Here is a 23,627-nt window from a genome sequence, read left to right as displayed (position 1 = left end):
AAGGGAAATAAGTATAATCCAGGAAACTGTAGAACGGTGAGTGTACAGTTGGGGAGGCAATGGCCTAGCAGTATTATTACTGGACTGTTAATCCAGAGACTGAGTAATGTCCTGTGAACCTGGGTTTGAATCCAGCCACAGCAGATGGTGGAATTTGAATTCAATTAAAATCTGAAATTAAAGGTCTAATGATGACCATGAATCTATCGCTGATTGTCAGAAAAACCCATCTGGTTCACTAATGTCCTTTTAGGGAAAGAAACCGCCATCCTTGCTTGGTCTGGCCTACATGTGACTCCAGACCCACAGCCATATGGTTGACTCTTGAGGGATGAGCAATAAGTGCTGGCCTAGCCAGCGATGCTGTCATCCCGTGAATGAATTTAAGAAAAAGTTTAGGGATAGGATTTACATGCAGTTGGGAAAACATGGCCTAATTAGGGACAGACAGCATGGCTTTGTTAGGGGCAGGACATGTCTTATAACTTAATTAAATTTTTAAAGGGGGGTGACGAATGTGATTTGAGGGTGGAGCAGTGGTTGTTGTCGACATGGATTGTATAAGGCTTTCGACAAGGTCCTTCATGGTAGGCTCATCTAGAAGATTAAGATGCATGGAATCCGTGGTGACTTGGCCACTTGGATTCAGAATTGGCTTGCCCATAAAACGTAGAAGGTAGTGGTGGAACGGTGTTTTTCAGGCTAGAGGCCTGTGATTAATAGTGCTTTGCCTTGTTTGTGATTTATATAAATGACATGGATGAAAATGTAGATGGGTGAGTTTAGTAAGTTTGCAGACAACACAAAGACTGGTGGAGTTGTGGATAGTGCAGAAGATTGTCAAAGGATACAGTGGGATATAGATCAGTTACAGGTATGGTTGGAGAAATTGCAGATGGAGTTTAATCTGGGTAAGTGTGAGGTGCTGCACTTTGGGAGATCAAATGTTAAGGAAAGGAAAAGTATACAGTTAATGGCAGGACCCTGAACAGCGTTGATGTACAGAGCGATCTTGGGGTTCAAGTCCATAGCTCCCTGAAAGTGACCACTCAAGTGAATATGGTGACGGAGAAGGCATACGGCATGCTTGTCTTTATTGGTTGGGGAAACAAGTTTAAGAGTCAGGATGTCATGTTGCAGCTTTATAAGACTTTGATTAGGCCACACCTAGAGTATTGTGTTCAGTTCTGATTGCCACATTACAGGAAGGATGTGGAGACTTTGGAGGGGGTGCAGAAGAGGTTTACAGGATGCTGCCTGGATTAGAGGGTATGAGCTATAAGGAGATGCTGGAAAAACTCTGGTTGTTTTCTCTGGAGGGTGAGGCTGAGGAAGGACTTGATAGCCTATAAAATTGAGGTGCATTATTAGGGTTGACAGTCAGAGCCATTTTCTCAGAGTTGAAACATCTAATACTGGGGGCATGTATTTGAGATGAGGGGGAAATGTTTTTTACACTGAGAGTGATAGCAGTCTGGAGGGTGCTGGCAGGGGTGGTGGAGGCAGATACAATAGGGGTGTTTAAAGGAACTTTTAGATTAGCACGTGAATATACAAGGAATAGAGGGATATGGACCAAGGGCAGGCAGAAAGGTTCAGTTTAATTTGGCGTCATGTTCGGCGCAACATCGAGGGGCGAAGGGCCCATTCCTGTGCTGCATAGTTCTATGTTCTAAATGTTGCACTAAATTAAGACAAGAACTGGAGAACAAACAGGAGAAGAGACGAGTAAGTTAGCCTTCAGCAGACATCGCTTCCAGCAACATGAGGCTCTAGTCCAGATAGTCAGTCTAAATTTTCCTATGGCATAGAAGGTGAAGAGACTTTACTTGTTGTTATAATGATACTGTGATAGAAATAGTGAATACGACTTTCACTAGTTTGCCTAATATTGTTCATCATGTAATTTACTCATCCCAATTAACGCATGGTTAGCCCAGTTGGCTGGGCGACTGGTTTGTGATGCAAAGCGATGAAAATAGCATGGGTTCAATACCTGCTTCTGGAATGCAGAACAGCTAATCATCATCAGTTAGGTTTGAGTCCATCCAACTACATCTTAACTTGTAGAAAGTTCTGTTCTCCTTCACCTCTGAACTGTCTGAAAGTACATTGGCTCCCAACCAGGCAACACCCTGATTTTTTTAAAATTCCCGTCCTTGTTTTACAACTCCCACTATGACCTTGCTCTGACGTGTTCTTTAATTTTCCTCAACCTTACAAATGTCCGTAATATCTGTAATTGTCTGATTTTGGACTCATGAACATCCTGATTTTAATTGCTGGACTACTAGTGGCCTTCATCTGCTTTGGACTTGAGCACTGCAATTTCCTCCATCTGCTTCTCCACCTGTCTACCTTGCCCTGCTATTCTGGCTTCTTAAAACCGATGTCTTTGACCAAGCTTTTGGTCATCTGACAGACTGTCTGTCTGTTTTTTTTGAATGGCTTTCTCGTATTTTGTTTTATAGTTGTACTGTGATGGCCTTGAGTTGCTTTATTATGTTAAAAATACTATATGTTGCTTGGAAAAAGTAAAATAACTTTTCATGTTGGATATAGATCATCTTGAGTATCATCCATATATGTGCAATTTTTAATGAAAGAATACTTTTTACATTTTAAAATGTGAATTAAAAAATGGTGACCATCTTTTGCCACAAATGGGTTTCTGCAACATGCTGTAACTGGGTTCTGTAATTTGGTTTCTGGCAAGAAATATATTGTAACACTTAGTAGTAAAGCAAAGGCTGCCTAGACGACTTCGTGCACAGAGTTTAACACAAATTTTCCTGCCAGAAAAGTGGATGAAATACTGCCAAAAGAGCTAAATAAAAGCTGCAGTCAAAGAAACTACTTCCTGTATTCTTGTTCCTTTGTAGCTATGATTGTGACCATGAATGGAGAGGGAGGGTGCTGTAATTTCTTTTAAAAGAAACTCTCTGCATTCTCAGTGGTAGTACATGGGCACAGGTCTCTATTTATTCACACTTAGTCTTTATTCATATTCACAGCATCCATATTTCCTGTTGTCAGTCAGTGCTAAGAAATATGGAAGCTGTGAATGTATCAGTTAAGAGTCTGTAGTTATTTACTGTTGAGCTTATTTTATTATAAAGTTGTCAGACAAATCAGAGGTGTGAGAAAATATTTGAGCAATCAAGTATGTAATAAGTACCAGTGAGCTTTTTAAGGGCCATTGTTTCTTGATTTCCTTGTGTCGTGGGTCAATCTGACTGACCACATAATCTGCTCTCTCTTTTTTTTGCAAATTCTGTCATGTATCTGGGTTCTGATTGATATCTGGAACTTAATAGAAAGGGAATCATCGTGTGACGGCTTATTGATGATGAAGCACAAATCAGCCACCTGCATTTTGGAATATTTTTGTATTTTGGTGACTAAGCCCATTTAGATAACCAAAAACACCATTAATTTAATATGACAAAATAATCACTGTAGTCCCTTTTCCAGTCAATGCACTTTACCTCCTGCTTTGTGCTTTCATAAAAGTGCCTTTTTTTTATGGGTAAGATCCAGTGTGGCAGTATCCAATGTGGCAGTATCCGATGTGCATATCAGGTATTTATAAGCTACTGTAATTTAAGGCTAAAAAGTGTAATTCCGTTTGTGCAAGTTGCTTTGCTATCCAAGTCTGGTTTTAATACTTTATTTGTAACCCAAATCCATAACTTTGTCTTTTTGCTTAATCATAAATTAGTTCCTCTTCGAACATTTAAACTAATTCTCCATAAAATATATAGTTGCTTGAATTTTTCTTCAGCCCGGATCGCGACACTTCAAATCATGTTCCTTGATTCTCAACTTTTGTATAAAATGTCTCGTGCCAATCACTTTCATTTTGAAAACCTGCATCTTTTATTGTTTTGTGCAGAAGTATAATTTTTTTCTGTCTTCCCAGCTAAGTGATCTAAACCTTGCAGTCATACTCATTCAGTTTATGCAGTGAGCTTTGTTTTGAAAGTATGTTGACCACATCTGGATATACTGTTTCAGTTTGTGGCTTGACTGGTATTTTGCAATGTTGTATCGTTTCTTCAAATCTAAATTCTGTTCCCCCTTTTATATAGCAAATGTTTTATTGTCAGTGCAATTGCAGTATTACATTGAGTACTACACATTAAATATTAGTAAACTATTTTAATGTTTCTTTTTCTTGATTTTTTTTCCCCACTCAATGCAAAACCTTTATTTAGCAAAAGATCATCTAAACACTAGTGGGGATTGTCATTAGTTTACAACTAAATTCCCCTTCACTGAATATTTTCTCTGAGCAGTCTACTTTTTCGCACCCCTATTTACTTTGATCTTGTGTATAAATCATACATTCAACTTCTGAAACTTTCTAAAAAAAAAGTTAGTACTTTTTAATGTTCAGTTTTTAGTTGCCAATTTTTATTGTTTCCCATATCTGTTGAAAGTTATATCTTGTTGGGGTATGGTTCCCTGAATATTAACCCTAAAATCTGTGCTTTCTGATACCCAGATTTTCTACTGTAATTGTAAGTATTATCTTGTTGTCATTTCTACATCCAAGACATTATTAATATGCATTAATTGCATATTCCCTGCTTTAAAAAATTCATTTGTATTACCTGCACCTCATAAGCCTGATTTTTCTTTCATTTTGTCGTTATGGAATTACTCTTTCAAAATAAGCTTCCTTTTATTGTAGATTTCTGCCACTACATAACTTGGTTCTCAGAATCATGTTTACTTTTTGGTCATTGTTTTTGGAAAAATTTGTCCAATATTTTGTTTTTTATTTGTCATGCACTTTTCAGGTCTGGCCTTCCAGTTTAATGAACTGAAAAAAAAAATTCAGCTTCTTACACATGCTTTTGCCCTAAAACTTCCTGAATATTATCTAACTTTTTTTTTTATGACTACTGTACCATCAGACATTTTTCCAATAATTAGTTTATTACAAATTAACTTATGGGACAGGTCAATAAAGATGTTTAAGGGGATATTTCAGAATGCACTGAGTAAATGCATTCCAATGAGAAAAGGCACTTCCAAGGGATTGACCCACCATCTGTGATTTTGGTTACTTTAAAGTTAAAGATCATATCAAATTAACAAAATGATGTAATTGTGCAAAGACAGATGGCAGATTGGAAGATTGAATAGAATGTTTTTTAAGGAAAAAAAAACAAAGCATGATGAAAATATTAATGAAGCAAACAATCCAACAAAAACGATACTGCAGAAAATATAACTACTTTCTAAACTTTTTGTGATATTTATTTAGCTACTAAATTAACTGTTCCAATATAGTAATGTCCCATAACACACCCTTGGCAAAGGCAAATTCAATGAAATAGATTGCCTCATATGCAATTCTAGCAGTAAAATCAGTGATAGAAAAATAGCTAGATGTATGAAAACAAAGTTTTTCTGTGCAGTTTCAAGAAAGGAATTACCACAACGAATGCCCTCTAGAAAGTGAGTCCGGGGAATTATTTATAGAAAAGAAAGAGTTGGCAGATAAATTAATGGATGTATTGTATCACTCTTTCCAATAAGGGGTACAAGTGTAACATCCCCAGAAATAATTGTAAATTAAGAATTGGAAGGGATTTTTTTTTGTCCTGAATTTTTTTTTAATTGTTGAGAGGTACTGAGCTATCTATTTGAATCCAGTAAAGTAAACTGCTTGTGAGGCCTTAGGTTTTCTTTTAAGTTGGAACAGTGGACGCACCCTGATTGGGTGGGGTCAAGCTCCCCCAGAACTAGGACTTTTAGTTTTAATTTTTCAGTAGCAGTTGCTGCTGGGGTCTTTGAAGCTAGATGTGAAAGCTGTTTTTCATCTCTCGGTTACAGCTAAGCTGAGGTTTCTTTTCCTGCTGCTAGACTTGCACTGAATTTGCCTTTGCCAAGAGTGTGTTATGGGACGTTACTATATTGGAACAGTTAATTTAGTAGTTAAATAAATATCATGAAAAGTTTAGAATGTACTTATATTTTCTCAGTATCGTTTTTGTTGGATTGTTTGTTTTATATTTTAAGGAACCAGTAAATCTTTCAAAACCATCTGAAACTCTGTAGACACAACAATTACTTAAAAAGATTTCTTGCTCATGAGAGCATTTGAAAGATTCCTCTGCAATGTAATTCATGTGACTCTCAGATTTTTTTTAGTCCATCTCAAAGGTTATAAATGAATGGACATTATAGTTGATTAACTTGGCACCACTCACATGAAAACTGACCAGTTAGTAGGGTACTTTAGCTGCAGTTACTATCAGTGTAGTTCTTGAACAAATTGAATGGATATTGAATACTATCTTTTTCTTTCTTCTCATGCTGCTGTCTTAAAAGGTGAAGGCAATTGTTATGAACATTAAGTTCCATTAACAGCAAACCAAATGAAATTAAAATTTATAATCTTCTTACATTGCTGTACAACTTCTGCTAGGTCCTGTCGATCTTTTAACTTAATGGTAACATCCTGCCTTTTGTTGCTTTGAAACCATGTGCTAAACACTGCTGGGATCTTCAAGAGGAGAGGAGAAAAATGAATCACTTAATTCGATTGTGGAGTTGACTTTTATAATTCCTAATGAATGTAAGCACAATATCCATTTGTCTGGAGTGTCTGTAGCAACCCAGAGCTCCCTCTGTTTTGATTAAAATCTGCACCTGTGGCCTCTTTTAAAAATTTAATATGTGCAGGAGCTGTTTATCACCTACATTCAAACAAATAAAATTGTATATCATGGCAAGATTTACTGCAAAATTAACTGTGGTGATCAGAGACTGGTTTGGAAAATTTATTTCTAGGAAATACTTAGTTCCCTTTTACTGGTTGGCAGGGGGAGAAAGAAAAGAATAATTACATTTGTGATGTGTGTAAATTGAAAGTCTGAAAAACAGGCACTATATAGTGACCAATTTTTTTTTATTGTCTGACGTACTAAGGACTAGGAACCAGAAGGGAATTGGTTTGTTTACTTGTATATGCTGCTACGGACACACTTTAGTTTACTTTTGTTGGCATGAGACACAAATCAAGAAGTTTAATTCCCTAAGTGCTCCTTGAAGATGCCTCAAAGGATATTTAGTGAGAGAGAAAAGCAAATCCTAAGCAAGCTGGGAAAAGACCACAAATGACAAGACTTAGTATGTGAACCAGGATCACAACTGAAGCAAAAGATTTTGAACACGAGGGGAAGTGGCAGAACAAGGTCCAGAGGGCAGAATCTTGTGCCTAAAAGGAGCTGTTAATAATGGAATAGAGATCAAGACATTTATTACTGAAAGTATAGATTCTGTGCTTGGGGGCTTACAAAGAAGGTTATGAAAATTAGTGAGATTACAGTAGGATTTGAAGATGAGGTTAATTCACCGAATTGTTCTAATCCGTACAGTGGAACAAACCACTCCAGCCAGCGTAGAGGTGGCAAAAGTGTGGAATTGTATGTTTTGAATTAATTATAGCTTGTGGAGGATTGAGACAGGGGCTATCTGGAGTTGCATTTGTAACATGAACCAAATTGACGAAGACGAGTCCACCAAGAAACCATGGTGCAAAAAACGGAGAGATTAAATGCATTTTGACTGCTTCAAATTTTAAGCAATGGGGAATCACAAATTGATATAGGTCAATGAGGACACTGGTGTTGGGAGAACAGGCCTTTGTATCGGATTGCATCTGTGAAGTAACATTTTAAAGGAGCTACAGAATCTGTGGAGAAAAATACAGTTCATGTTTCAAGTGAAATATGTCTTATGAAGAAAAACAGTCGTCATATAGGGCTCGATGTTAACTCTGTTTTTCGTTCCACAGATGCTGCTGAATTTCTCCAGCACTTCCTGTTTTTATTTCAGCATCTAAAGGATTTTCTTTCATGGAATTTTTTATCCTTCATAGTTAGACATTATCAAAATGGATATTTATCCAGCAGTAAAATTAGTTTAGAGGGAGCATGTGGCATGATGAAAGATATAGATTTCAAGAAGATTTTTAAAGGAGGGCATGAGTGAGGTGAGACGAAGATATCTTGAGAAGGAAGAGGTCAATGTAACTGAATCGTTTTAAGAAATTCAAGAGAGCAGCTAAAAGTGTTGTTGTCAGTAGTGTCGCAAAGAAAGAGGAAGGCACCAATCCAGAGCGAAAAGAAGAACAGAAGATAGAATTCTAAGAGTTGCGGTATAGAAATGCACAAATTTTAAACTCCAGGCTGTCTAAATTGGCTAATCTTAAGAATATTAGTGACACAAATTCTGTACTTAAGCACATGCAGCTCAAGTGTTCAACTGAAGAAAGAAACCCAGATGCAATCTTCTCTTTGTTTAACAGTTGCACGTTTGCTTCGATTCACTTGAATAACAGCCCCTTGAAAGCGATACCAGAAAGTAACTGATGCCCTTTTACCCAAAGCCAAGTAAGGAATCAGTAGGAGAGGAAGGAAGAATGTGACAGAAATGAAAAAGACTTGAATGTCATGTGAAATGATACCAGTAGTTTGAATAAAATGGACTTATAATTTGTGTACTGTGCTTTAATTAAACTCTCTACAGTTCTTTTGCCACAACTTGACCTAATTTATTTCATGTTATTTCCATTTTTTTGAGCAAAATTTGGAGAGCTGCTCATAATCACTGAAGTTATTTTATTTACTTCCAATTTGATATGTTAAGTAAATTGTACTTTGTAGGTTTGCAGACAGGATTAGCCAGCTGGTGCCTTGATATCTGTAATGAGCCAAAATGACAAGCAATTCCTCAGGGACTGAGCAAAGTGTGTTTTGTGTTTATCAGAAGAGAATTGATATGTTGAAGAATTTTCTTTTGTTCGAAATGCACTAAAGAGGAAGGTTGACATGAAGGTGGCACATGTTCCTTCACAAATGGTGTGATTATTTTATAATGAATAGAAGTAGTTTGTCTGTAGAATTTTGAATTTACTGGAAGAATGTTTAATATTAGTCATCACACATTCGGTTCCTCTGTGTACACTTTATCGATATTCAACCGGGCCAGTTTAAAAGTGTGTTCGTATTTAGGAAGGAAGGAAATCTTTAAAACTCCCACATTATGTTGTGTTGGGGGGCGGGGGGAAACAAAATTAATTATCATACACAGTTGCATGCTTGACAGCACATCACAACAGTCCTAATTATCACTTCAAAGCTTCTTCGGCAGCACGTAGACTGGCAGATTTTGATGTATGTTTTGCATTATAAAAGCATCAGTAAACTTAATTTGTTTTTAATGAGAAAGAGCTTTGATATAGGCCTCAATGTTTGCTTGTTGTTGCAGACCAAATATAACACCCGTACAGACTTTAATTTTCCATTCATCTCTGCCGCGGTTCTAACTGCATTGAGTAATGTGTGCATTGGAAAGAGATGGATATTTAAGAAAATACAGTGAAGCCTTGTCATTACAAACATTTATTCTGCTCTTGCCAATTGACCTTTACATTGATGAACTAAAACTGTTTTGCCAGTTTCTAAAAATAAGATCTATCAAAGACAGACTAATCTGGTGCATTAATTATTCTGTGGATAAATAAATGTTCTAGGCTGAACAGACCTGAAGAGTGTGTAATTTTATGCTGTGTCTTCCTGATTTTTTTTTTCTTTTCTGCTTTCCCTATTTTGGAGCAAATTAAATCTTGTAACTGCTAACTATGGTGTTATTAGTGTCTAATGCTTTGAGTATCTCTGACAAACTCTTAATGCTTGTGATAAACAGTATCCAGGAAAACCTGGTATGTAATGAGTTATTTTCTCCATTCCTAGAACGGTGGGGTGGAGGGGGAATAAACAACCAAGTTTGCCATTTGCGAGCCCTATTATGCTAGCTATTTAATGTGTACTAGTGAACAAAGATGAGTCTAATCCTCACTTGGTGATGAATTCCCCTACAACTCGAATATGCTTAACAAAATTACTCATTAATTGGTTGTTTTTGAGTTGTATGGTTTTTACAACATCAAAACTCAGCAAAGACAAGGTTTTGGGGGAGTGGCAGTCGCAAATGAGAGAGCAGGATGTTTTTTGAGTTTTGTGGCTTTGGTATTCTGTGCTTCGGTATTCTGTGCTTCAGAAGGTGATAGTGGCAGGGTCATTAAATATTTTTAAGGTGAAAGTAGTAGATACATTATTGTTAAACAAGGGAATGGAATACTGTTGGGAGTAGTTGGAAATGTGGAATTCAAGTATAAATGGACTGGCCAAGAACTTATTAAATGGCTGGGCTGGCTAGGGGGCTGAATGGTCTACTTCTGCTCCTAGTTTGTATATTTGTAGGTATGTTTAAAGGAGGGTGTAGTTCTCTGGGCTCAACTGGATGGGTAGTGGAGATTTCAGAGGTACTATTGAAATCTTGGACAAAGAGGAAGATCCTGGAGAAATTTAGTTTTGTGTGTGGGAGTGAGAAGTGACACTTGGTTGGCACATGGTCTTTTGCAACCAAAGTAGGGAGTGTTCCAGGTAGTTCTGTGAATATTCCTTCCTTAAGCAACACCACTATTACTTGGTCATGCATCTCGTTGCGGAATGCAAAATATCCCATGGTTGAAATGGCTGCATGTTTGCCTTTTTGGTACTGAATTTTAAAAATCTTTTCTGACATTTTAGTTGAGAGATTCTATCCAATGGTTGATAAATCTTTAACAGGAGAAGGAAACAACAAACCCAAACCAGAATGATAAAGGGAAGTTAGAAGAAATACTTGTTTGTACAAAGTGTTAATTGAATCTGGAAGCAGTAGAAACAGACTATTAAAACTGAACCAACTACAATGTTTATAAAGGAATTACATATACATGCCAAGAAAAGAATTTTATGAACAGATAAAATCTGCATACATGTTCTATTAGAACTGAGTAAATGACTTCAACACAGAGATAGCTGTTACAAAAATGATGGACTGAAAAGCATTTTGTCTTAAAGCATCTGTTTATTTGTGATACATCACAAAATGCTAAGCACAAGTGTCTCCAAGGAGGGACTGGATGATAGCCTCTATTGCTGCTGTCTTGTGGCATGCCAATGGGAAGTTAAGTTGAGCTTTCAGATTTTTGATTGTTTATTTATGTTGCTTGTTGATCTCCCCCAAGTTTTTACAAAGTTGAGAAAGTGCAATATGTATGTCAATGCTGTTAAAAGTCTAGGATAACTGGATCCAGATAAGGAAAATGGGGTGAGAAGAGGAAGAAAGCCAAGAAGCAGTTAGGGAAGAGAAGCTTTTGGTTCTCTGCTGAATCTTTGTTCAGGACGTGGGGAATGTGTAGTAGACTTAGGTCCATTTTCTTCTCACTCAGACTAGGAGAAGAGGCAACAGTGAATGAAAGTTTTTGGAGGAACAATGAGAGAAGAGGAAAAAGTCTGTGATGCCAGGCAGGTTTATCTTGGCTGATTGGGCTGCAATGGTCAATAATCCGTTTTATTCACTGAGGAAACAGGATTTTATTTTGTTGGGTGCAGAGAGTTGTTTTGCAGAGAGGGATGTTGGAATTATTTCGTGCAAGGATGTGGACTGTTATTAGGAAGTGTCATATGACTGTGGCATGAAAAAGTCAGGTTTTTTTAAAAACAACTTCTGTTAAGATTCTGATCCATTTCTAATTAAATCTGCTTTGCAGAGCATTTAACATAACTATAAGGTTTTGGAGTAGATTTGTAGCTCGGGTTGTGGGTGTTGAGATTGGTTGGCTCGCCGAGCTGGTTTGTTGTTCCACAGACGATTCGTTACCATGCTGGTTACCACTGATGATGGTAACATAACTTCTACTGCTAAATATTTCTTATCCTCTTGCATCTGTAACTGCAGTAAAAATGGATATTTAAGGACCTGTCGTGGAGCCTTGTCATGATAAACATTTTGCTGTTCCTGCCTGGCAATCCTTTGGATTGATGAAATTAAACCATTTTAAATAATGAAGTAAAAATTGATATGCCAAAGACAAAATAATCTGCATTTTGAGTGAATAAATATGTCATGTACAGGTCTGCATACACCAAGAGGGTCTAGGTTATCTTTTTCCACTGCTTCCTCTTTCAGAATATTTTTAATTTAATTTTTCTTTCTTTCCTCTGGATTTGCTTGTCCTCTTCAATGAAACCAATCTTGTAACATGTAGCCTAGCGTTTTTAATACCGTGCTTATATACTTCAGAAGTATAGCTTTGATAAATGATTGTCACTATGGCAATCATAGTCTTTCAGTCAAAACTAGGTTGAGCACTTCTGGAAGCAGTTGCACTATTTGGTAACAAATCATACAGAGTAGAGAAATCTTTGTTTCAGTCCCTGCTTCCTATTAAATTAGTTTCTCAGTAGCAAGGAGCTTTTGGCTCCAATTGTTTCTAGGTGGGGTTGAGGTTATGATCCTTTCACTCGTTCAATGTGCTTTTCAAAGCGTTATAACATGCTTCATCTAGAACAGGGCCAGGCAGAAAATACTCTACCGCAGCTGACATTAGGTGACATTCAGCCAAACTTTGCTGTCGAAATTAGTGACATAAATAAATATGTAGATTCTCTAGCATCTTGTGGTGTGGGAGAAAAACCTTGGGAGTCACCATGAGTTCATTTCATTCATAGAATCCCAACAGTGTGGAAACACGCCCTTCGGCCCAACAAGTCCACACTGACCTTGGGACCATGCCACCCAGACCCATCTCCCTATAACCCACCAAATCTACACATCCCTGAACACTACAGGCAATTTAGCATGGCCAGTCCACCTAGCCTGCACATCTTTGGACTGTGGGAAGAAACCAGAGCACCCGGAGGAAACCCACACAGACACGGGGAGAATGTCTGTGTGGAGTTTGCACAGTCATCCGAGGGTGGAATTGAACCCGGGTCCTTGGCGCTGTGAGGCAGCAGTGCTAACCACTGAGCCACCCTTGTTGGATCGTGTGCAGTATTCGGCCATTAGCTTTGCAAAATGTCATCTCTCATTCAACCATCCTATGGGGTTCATGCAGTTGTTGCTTTAATGTATTAAACTCAGCAGAGAAAATTATAGTTGTGATACTTAACAAAGCAGCAGACAGATATTCATGACATGACTTCAGGATGGTATATTGCCTCCATAGTGGCAGGGTTAAGGAGCAGTTGCAGAACATTTTTTCTTTTAGAAGGGGGTGATCAGATAGGTCATGTCCACATTGGTACTAACCACTTAGCAAGAAAGGGTTGTGGTTCTGTGAAAGAATTTTTGGAGCTAGATGGAACATTAGTGAGCAGGACCTCCAAAAGAAGTGATCTCCTAATAATCACTTGCTTGTTGTACTGGGTGTTATCTAAATAGGAGGATCAGATGGATGAATGTGTGACTAGAAAGGTGGTGCAGGAGTGAGGATTTTAGATTTCCAGGAAATTGGGACTGGGGTGATGGCACATGTACAGTCTGGACAAGTTGTTTCTGAGCAGAGCTGGGACTCTGTTGACAGGGATGTGGCGATTAAAATTGCAAAGTAGATCAGATTGGTGAGTTACAGGTGCAGGTTGCCATGTGGAGTCATAATGTGGTTGGAAATGAGACCTGTCTCAAGAAAGGGCAGAGTGGCTTAAGTATTCCTGGATACAAGCTGTTCCGAAAAGATTAGAAGGAAGTAAAGAAGGTGGGTTGGCAATATTGTCTTTCTCCAGCAGAGCAATGCTTAACCAATGTCCCAGAGCATTCAAGGACCAAATTGATTTGGCTAAAGTTGAGGAATGAACAGAGTGTAATCACATTGTTTGGTGTAGTCTACGAGCCACCAACTATGGGGGGAGTGTAGAGGAACAAAATTACGAGGAAGTTACAGAAAGACGAACACTATATACTGGTTAAAAGTGGGGACTTTAATTATACAAATATAGCCTGCAAAAATAGTAGTGTAAAGGACAAAGTGGGTTTTGTCCCTCGATGGTGTTCAGAAGAATTTTGTAAAGCAATATGTTTCAACTGGGAAAGGAGGCAATGCTAGACTCCCTTCTTTGCATTGAACTGGGCCAAGTAAATCAAATATCAGTTGAAGAACATTTAGGGCACAGGATCATAATATGATCAGGTTTAGGATGATGGTGGAAAAGCACAATGAATAATACAAATATGAATAATTAACTGGATGAAAGCCAACTACAATGGGTCAAGAATGCAACTGCACAGATTTGGCTCCAGTCAAAGGTTGATGAGAAGAACCAGCAACTGAATAATGCTGAATAACTCTTCAAAAAAGAGTTTGGGCACTGTCAACATTCCCTTAAACAGGAAAAAGTAGGGCAAACAATTTTAGATCTACCTGAATGAAAAAGGCAATAGAAACTGAGATAAAGAATAAGATGTGCTTGTGGCATGTGTTAGGTAGAAAATATGGCTGAGAACTAAGCTGAATACAGAAGGTTCAGAGGAGAGGAGTAAAGCAAATAAGAAGGCAAATGGGGATAATGAAAAAATTGACATATAACAACATAAAAAGGAATCCCAAAGTTGTCTTTAAGCACATAGGAAAGGGGTGACCCAGTGGTAACGTTCGTAGGCTGGTAACTAAGCATCAAAATAATGTTCTGGGGATATGGCTTCAAACCCAATTTTGACAGGTGGTGAAATTTTAATTCAATAACAATCTGAAATGAAACAAAAGCTGGTCTATTGGTGACTATCTGGGCAGTATTGGTTGTCATAAAATTCTATCTGGGTCACTAATGTCCTTTTTTGGTAATTCTGTGGCTTTAAGAGGTATATTTTATACTGATATTGTTTCATGAAGAGAGTTTGAGACAGAGGTGCCAAGCATCTGTTCCAAGCCAAGAAAATAAACAGCCTGTGACGCCTTGGGGTTTCTTTTAAAGTTGGAATGGTAGAAGCAGCCTGAATGGGTAGGGTCAAGCTCCCACAGAACCAGGATTTTAGTTTAACTTTTTCAGTAGCTGTTGGGCTTGTGAAAGCTGCTAAGGCAGAACACTTGATTTCTTTTGCGCTCTTTCGCACTCTCTTTCTCCCCCGCGTGCCCTCGCTCGCTCGCCCCCATCCTTGCGCCCGCTGTCTGTCTCTCTCTCTCTCGCTGAGTTTTCCCTTGGTATTCTTTTCTCCTGGACTGGAGAAATATTGCATGTGAGACAGTCTATTTTACTGAATTTGCCTTTGCCAAGCATGTGTTTATGGAATGTTACTATCTTGACATTGCTATTTGGTGGTTGTTTACGTATATATTGTCTTAAGTGCTTTGACAGTTACAATTTAAGCTAATTCTGATTTTGTCTGCACTTTAACTGGCTTCAAGCCTGATAGTTTAACCAATCGAATTGCATCTAGAACACAGTATCTTACACTTGTCTTTTAAAACGAGAAAAAGTTGGGGTATAGGCTATTTTCTGTAATATAGTTTTGAGGGTGTTTGGTCTGGTCCATAACACCTTTTCAGGAAAGAAAATCTGCCATCCTTTTAATGGTCTGGCCTACATGGGATTCCAGGCCACAGAGCAATGTGATTGACTCTTTGACTCTTTAATTAGGGATGAGCAATAAATGTTGACCTAGCCAATGTCTGCCACATCTCATAAATTAATATTTTAAAAAATAACTGTAGTATAAGGATGACAGGAGGAGTGGCAGGGCTGATTTAGTGACTATAATGGGAATTTACCCATGGAAGGAGGACGTATGGCTAAAATATGAAATTAATACATTGCATGTGTCTTTATTAAGGAAGCAGATACTATCCAGGCCATAAAGGAAACTCTGGCAATAGACGTCTTCAAAAATTGATAAGGTGGTAGTTTTGGATAGACTGTGCCTAAAGTTGACAATGTACTTGGACTAGATCAGATGCATTCAAGGAGAGAGTCTTGGAGTCCTACAGCATGAAGACAGACCAGGTATCCTAAACTGAACTAGTCCCATTTGCCTGCGTTTGGTCCATATCCTTCTAAATCTTTCCTTTTTATGTACCCCTGTCCAAATGTCTTCTAAATGTTACAATTATGTGCCTCTACCACTTCCTCTGGCAGCTCATTCCATACGTGCACCACCCTCTCTGTGGAAAAAGTTGCTCCTCAGATCCCTTCTAAGTCTTTTCCCTTTCATCTTTAAACCTATTGGATTCCCATATCCTAGGGAAGAGACTTTGGCTATTCACATTTATCTATGTCCCTCATGATTTTATGAAGCTGTATCAGCTCACCCATCAGCCTCCTAAGCTCCAGGGAAAAGAAGCCCGATTCAATCCATCCTCTATTTATAACTCAAATCCTCCAGTCCTGGCAATATCCTTGTAAATTCTTTTTGCACCCTTTCTAGTTTAACAACATCCTTCTTATAGCACTAGAATTGAATGCAGTATTACAAAAGTGGCCTCACCAGTGTCTTGTACAGCCACAACACGCCATCCCAACTCCTGTACTCGAAGCTGTGACTAATGAAGGCAAGCATGCCAAACACCACCTTCACCACCCTATCTACATGTGACACTGCTTTCAAGGAACTATGAACTTGCATCCCCAGGTCCTTCTGTTTCTGCAACATTCACCAGGGTCCTGCCATTAACTGTATAAGTCCTTATTGAAGGACATTAATATGTATCTATAAAATATACATACATGATCCAGGCCTTGGTTCACAGGGAAGAATTTCAAATTTCTATTGAAACAAAATTTGCATGTATCGTGAACTGAGGGTGGGAGTATAGAACTTCAAAAGGGCATCGGCACGTTAATGGTGTGGGAAGGTAAGTGGCAGGTGATACTCGATGTGGAGAAGTGTGAGGTGCCCTTTGGTAGAAAGAACATGGAAAGACAGTATAAAATAAAAGGTACTACTCAAATGTGCGCAAGATCAGAGCGATCTGGATGTATACATGGATATGAGGAGGCTCTTTTGGTGCAGTAGTACATCCCTATCTCTGTGCCAGAAGGCCCAGGTTCAAGTCCCACCTGATTACATAGATGTATCATGTATGATCAGGTTGGTTTTTAAAAATGTGTATGCATGTGTTATTAAAAGCAACAGGACTGGTGGAAAGGGCAATTAATAAAGTGTACAGAATCCCAGCTTTATTATTAACAAGGGCGTCTAATACCAGAGTGAGGCTAAGCTTGTATGACATTAGTTAGACCTCAGTTGGTATTGTTTACAATTCTGACCGCCACACTTCGGGAAGGACATGAGAGAAAAATTTGGAAGGAGTGCAGAAGAGGTTTACAAGAATTGGTTTTGGAGATGAAAGACCCCCATTATGACGATAATTAGAGAAGTTGGGATGTTTCCCTTGACATTGATAAGACTAAGAGACGATTTGGATGGATGTTTTCAAAATTATGAGGATCTGGCCCTGGATGGGAGAAATTGTTGCCAATTATATAAGGATTCGGAATTCAAGAGCATAAGTTTCAGGTAATTTGCAAAAGAAACAAAGGTGACGTGAGAAAAGCTTTTTCACACAGCAAGTAGTCAGCATGTAGCTGGAACTGTGGTGGAGACACATTCAATCAAGACTTTCAAGGCGGTGTTAGATTGTTTTTATTTAAGTAATGTGTAAGGTTACAAGGCAAAATGCAGGAGAATGTTCATTTGAAAAGTTGGCGAAGACACTGGTCGAATAGCCTGCTGCACTGTAATAATTCATAATTTCCTTTTTAACTTTGAACTTTGTATTTAGCCTGGTTCTTGTTTGTATTATCAACTTGATATCTGTCATATGTGCCCTTTTTCTGCTTAACATTGCTTGCTGTCTATCTCTTTCATCACGCAAGGTGTTCTGACCTTTCTCCCCTTGTCAGAATGTATTGTGACAGTATCCAGAGCATCCATTTTTATACTTGCCAGATTTTGATTTCAGTTAACTGACAGATTCATTCTCTCTGCACTGAAACTGGCAATTCTCTAGTTTAATGTTTTTAAACTCTACGTTCAAACACAGCATAGATAACAAATACCATAATCACTGTCTGATTTTTTTTTTTCCTCTCCTCCCCAAATGTTGCTCTGCAGACAATTTGATCCTCTTGACCTCCCTCAGCAACCTTATTTCCCCTCAAGCAGATCCAGAACTGTCTCCTTCCTGCTGGGCCAGAAACATACTAATCTGGAAAATTACCCTCTTCTCCCCGTTTTTCTTTTATTGTATTACTATCCTGGTGCATTTTAAAATAATTACATTCCTTATTCGCATTTGTGAAGGTCGATTTACATCTCCGTGGCATTTACTCCTAGTAGTTGATTGGAATTATTTTTAATGAGATACAAATCGACTTATCAAACCCAGGATGAAAGATGTTTAAATTTTTGAATTGTCTTGCACAAGTAATTTTTATTTGGGGATATAAAAAGTTTTTCCTTTTTAATATCTTGCAGGAGGCTGACAGTGGAGAAGAAGAACGCAGATCCCAACCACGCAGGTAAGAGGTGGCACTTAATTTTCTAAGCAGTGTCTATTCTATGAAGATTTGCAAAAAAATAGGGTGCATAACATTTGCTTTAAAAGCACGTTGATATTTTTGGAAATAAGTGTAGAAATATGACTTCAAAAACCATTATTAATCCAAGAATTGATCTGTGATGCAAGTGCCCCGCTCTGGTAAGAATCATTGCTGAAATGTCCGCTTTGGAACTTATTTAGAAGATATCCTTAGAAGTATTAAATAGTATAAAAGCGCAAGTTTTAACTTGAAGTGAATATTTTGGTGACAGTTTGAATTTTTTTTTAAATTGTTAACTCTGGTATCAGTGCAGCTTTGTATCAGACAATAAACAGCTTGCATTTGCAAAGTTTTGACATGGGGAGAAAAAGCTCTGCTCTTGCATTTGCTACCCTGTGCACGCTGATCTCCTCTGATTCACCTTCCCTCTCTCTCGTACACAATCGTGTGATACATGAGCTCCCTGTCTTGAACTTGTGCGAGCCCTATGACACCCACCCAGCCGTGTGCTCATTCTGTCTCTGTCTCTCACACAATCTGTCTTTCTTTCCCTCTCCTGCGCGTATTTTCTGTCTGAGATATCACACTTGGAATGTGATGAAAATAGAAATGATAGACCTGGTTTCTCCTTTGCCTGTGAAACAGAAAACAAAAAGAACAAAATTAGAACTGATACTTGAATGTAATCTGGTACCATTGGCTTTAACCCATGATCCACACTGATTGTGCACTACAATTTGAAGTCCACCAGATGGTGCCTAGATACGTGCAACTTGTTCTTAAAGAAGAAAAATCCCACAATTGCGCTTTACACAGAGAAAGTGATTGCTAACCATTGACAAAAATCATTAATTCTGTTGGCAGTTTTTCTGTTAATTAATTAATGCAATGATAACAAGCATCTCTTCCCAGTGCTGTATCTAGTGGACGTTATTGCTGACGATTCTGCCCAAATATCATGACTTAGATGCAGTCCCAATTACATGTTCTTAGAAGGCAGGAGAGTGATTGTAGTGGAGTTACTTTTTGATTTGATTCAAGCTTTATTGTCAGATGTAGTCCAGTACAAGTGTACAGTGAAAAGTGTACAATGTCCCAAAACAAGGTGTCACCTTAAGTACAAAGATACCTAGGTACAAAACTTAAGTACAAATAATAACATAGAGAAGCAAGGTTAAAAGTAAAACATTACCTTTGTTCTTAGTATAAATAGAAAAATAAAGTTGGAAGTTAACGTTGTTATTGTCCTTCCTAGTAGTAAGTGGAAAAATAAAGTATAAAGGTAAAAGTTCAACAGTCCTAAGTGCACTCCCTGCAAGGACTCAGTCCCCTCTGCTTTGGCTGGGAATCCTTGGGCTTCCTGCTGTTGATGCCGCAGATGTGGGGGGACCAACACTACTTCATTGAGCAATGGGATTGTCACTAGTTCAAATGTTGGTTATATGGTTGATTATTGTCTATTATTCTGTTGTGAGATGATGCCAAAGATTTCCTAACAGGGCCTAGCTGCTAGGCCTCTTCTTGCACCTGGCACATTCCATAATAGCTTTATATTAGGAGAGACATCATCACAGCTCCAAACTCAGGCCTTTGGTTATTTTTGTGTACTACAGCAACATGCATTTTTATGGCACCTTTTAAGACAGTGAAACGTCTCAAGGCACTTAATTGAACTGTATTAAACAAACTTTGACACTGAGCAACATTTAACACAAGACAAAAACAGGACTAGGCCTTTTGAACCTTTGAAGCTGTTTCATTATTCAATTGGAGCGTAGCTGACATGATTGTGGCTTTAACTCCATTTTTGTCAGCCCACCATAATCTTTGATTCCTTTTTTGATCAAATCTGTCTAACTCAGCTTTGAAAATATTCAGTGACCCAGTCTCCACTGCTGTCTGGGTAGTTATGTCCAAAGATTAACAAACCTCTGTGAGAAGAACATTCTCCTTTGGTGGCCTCTAAAGGTTACATTATGGGATGGGAGGCGATAGCCTAGTGGTATTATCGCTGGACTGTTCCTCCAGAAACCCAGATACCGTTCTGGGGACCTGGGTTCAAATCCTGCAGCAGCAGAGTTTGAATTCAACAAATATCTGTAAGAGTTTCACGATGACCGTGAATCCATTGTCAATTGTAGGAAAAACCTATCTGGTTCACAAATGTCCTTTAGGAAAGGAAACTGCCATCCTTACCTGGTCTGGCCTACGTGTGACTCCAGACCCACAGCAATGTGGATGACTCTCAACTGTCCTCTGGGCAATTAGGGATGGGCAATAAATGCTGCCTAGCTACAGATGCCCTCATCCCGTGAACGAATAAAGAAATAAAAAGAGAAGCCATCAGAATGGAATTGAGCAAGGTCAGTAACATCCATCTGGCCAATGGGAAAGATATTCTAAGAGGATGCAGTAATAAACCATGACATAGGCAGGTTAACAAGATTGTAAAGGGATACTTTATCATGGCCATAATAACATAGGATATCAATTGTGACTTTGAGGGCCATTTTGATAGTCTGGTAGAAGTGTAACCCTGATTGGAGTAGTTCAAACAGGCCATTGCAAAAATTGAGAGAGCAGATTTGGGAGACATCAGTACACTAGTAAGAACTTAGAAGGGAAAAGGGAATTGAAGTTGACGTGGGAGTTTACAAGGATAATAGGTTTCGAAGGTAAGCTGTCTTTGAGAAGAGAGGTTTATGATGGTAGATCTAGAGGGAAGGGGAGGGGAAAACCAGCTATTCACATAGGGGCTAGCATAGTAAGTTGGATGATCTGTAGTTGAGGGGAATATATTTGAGAGGCTCGGAAGTGGGACTTGTGGACAAGATGAACCAGGAGCGGGCATGAATGGAAACAGAGAAACTAGAAGAATATTTAAGTACGGGGCAAAGACAGAGTGAACTGCAGGGTAAGGTTGGTCCTGCTTTGCAAACTAATCAAAGGATGTAGGTTTTTGATGGTGTTTTGCTGTTTGGAGTTGGCCAGATTGGAAAGAGTTTAGTCGCTAATTATTCAGCAACATTTAAACTGCCCCCTGCCTTGTTTCTGTCAGTTAAGGGGTATAATTTTCCCCCACATTCTATATATTCTTAAGGTTGTGAAAGAAGGAAGTGTGGGGCTGGATTGCATGTTTTTTGTGAGCAGGTTGAAACATGAAGCAGAATGTGGAGGCATACGATCTTTTGTTCTGCAAAAGATGTTCCTTGCAACAGGATTTTTTTCTATATTCACTCGTGGGGTCATGAGTGTTGCTGGCTGGGCTTGCATTTATTGCCTGTCCCTAATAGTTCTGCTTGAAACAAAGTATTTTTGTTGGTGCTTATAAAACAGTGATCACCAGTTCACAGAACCATGCTGTTGCTGTTTCAGTAACATTAATATAAATTATTACTACCAATTTGGTATTTATCCAAAATGAACGGCAAGCAAAGATTTACAAGGCAAGAATAGGTACAAAATAGGAATATTTCACTCCTGTGTCCTGATGCTTGAGGACAAAGTACATTGTTGTAACCCAATCAGCCCTTTCATTTTGACATTTGAAGCTAATTTATATGTGCAAATATAGTGTGGTAGTAAAACTGAGAAAACAATACCTTACTTGAATAAGACTCTGAATAGGGTAGAGGAGCAAAGGGAGCTAGGGGTACAGATGCATAAGTCACTAATAGTCGTGACACAAGTCAATAAGCCTTCAAAACTAGCACGGGGTGGGATTCATTTTTTTTTTTGGAGGAATAGAACTGAGAAGCCCGCAAGTTATGTTAAACTTGTACAGAATCTTGCTTGAAGTACAGCCTGAGGGTACTGTGCACAATTCTGTTCTCCCACGAAAAGGCCACAGAGGAACTGGGGTTGGAGCAAACGAAAGTTTTCACAACAATGATTTGAGAACTGAGTGAATATACTTATCATGAAAGGCTGGAAAAGCTTGGGATCTTTTCAGTAGAAGATAATAAGCTGAGGGGAACCTTAAAATTGTGGAGAGTTTAAAAGGTAGATTTAATGATCTTTCTGCTTGGGTTAGTGGGAAAGGGTGTGGAATCCAAATCGAGGGACTGTACATATAAATTACTAAGCAATAAATCTAATAGAGAATTCCAGGGAAGCACCTTTACATAAATTGGTGGCAAAAGAGCAAAAGTTGCTACTGTAAGTAGGCGAATAATGCAGATATTGTTTGTAATAATAAGCACAGAGGAAAGGGGATCCAAGGATACTCATGTAAGTGCTGGAGCAGACAATTTTGCTAAATAGTCTGTATGTAATTCTGTAAACCAGTACAAACTTGTCATAAGTAAATTTATGCAAACCAGGGAATCTACCAGAATGCTCTTCCATGCATTCTGAGTTGTCCAGATTTAGATTGACATTTTTCTGTTGTGGATAGCAATTTCAATAACTAATTTTTTTTGCCTAGAATGGTGAGTCTGTGAAGGAATACTATGATTTCATTTTTTTTTTATTATTGTGGCCATTTCTGATCTATTTTGAGTGTTCTGCTTTGAAATTGTATTCTTTTGATAATTTCAATTTGACTTGTACTGGACATTCTCTGGAAAGATTGCATCTGGCCAAGGCCTCTATGTTGCAACCGAGCATTCTCCAGCAATTATGCAACATTAAATGGAGAATTGTGTTTTAACATAAACAAATTAGTTAATACGGTGCTATCTTCTTTACAGTCATAATGTCCCAACAGTGTGGAAGTAGGCCATTCAGTCCGTCAAGTCCACACCGACAGTCTGAAGAGGCATCCCACCCAGACCTTTACAGTTCAATAGATAACAAAATATTTGTTGTCTAAAATTTTCACTTATTATTGCACTGTTCCTTGAAGAAATAAACCAAAAAATAAATTGACACTTTAAGCCCTTTTAATTGATGGACCTTTTGTATGACAGTAAAGTTTTTAAAACCCATTCAAAAGTCATTTGATGCAAAGATAATAACTTTATCTTGAAAAGAGTGTGAATGTTCAGGATGTGTTAACATGTAGCACTGTGCTACCAAGTCGTAAAATGTAAGGTTATGCTCAAGGTTTACCACGTGATGAATTGACGGTGTGTCCTACATGAAAGTCATAGAGAGGAGGACAAGTGGTGAATATAAAAGGGGGTCAAAGATTCACCTTGAAGGAAAAGAGATCAGACTGCAGGCTATTGTCTGCCACTAGTTTACATCGCAAATCCTTGTGGGATGCCATGAAGATCTGTTGACAAGATGCTTGCCTCC

At 38.3% G+C, this 23,627-nt stretch overlaps 1 protein-coding gene across 4 annotated transcripts in view; it reads left to right on the top strand.

Moving 5' to 3' along the window:
• ssh2a (slingshot protein phosphatase 2a) overlaps positions 1-23,627 on the top strand; it is a 154,616-nt gene that overhangs the window by 22,733 nt on the left and 108,256 nt on the right. For 3 of the 4 annotated variants that reach the window (XM_048612554.1, XM_048612553.1, XM_048612556.1), the window contains exon 2: positions 18,322-18,365. In XM_048612554.1, the coding sequence (XP_048468511.1) occupies positions 18,322-18,365 (44 nt within the window). Of the gene's footprint in view, positions 1-15,756; positions 15,849-18,321; positions 18,366-23,627 lie in introns of those variants that run through there. The other variant, XM_048612555.1, reaches the window with a different exon arrangement.

Source organism: Rhincodon typus, chromosome 26 (genome assembly GCF_021869965.1).
Source record: "Rhincodon typus isolate 14 chromosome 26, sRhiTyp1.1, whole genome shotgun sequence".
In the NCBI taxonomy this organism is placed as follows: Eukaryota; Metazoa; Chordata; class Chondrichthyes; order Orectolobiformes; family Rhincodontidae; genus Rhincodon; species Rhincodon typus.
This window is presented reverse-complemented; position numbering and strand designations above follow the sequence as displayed.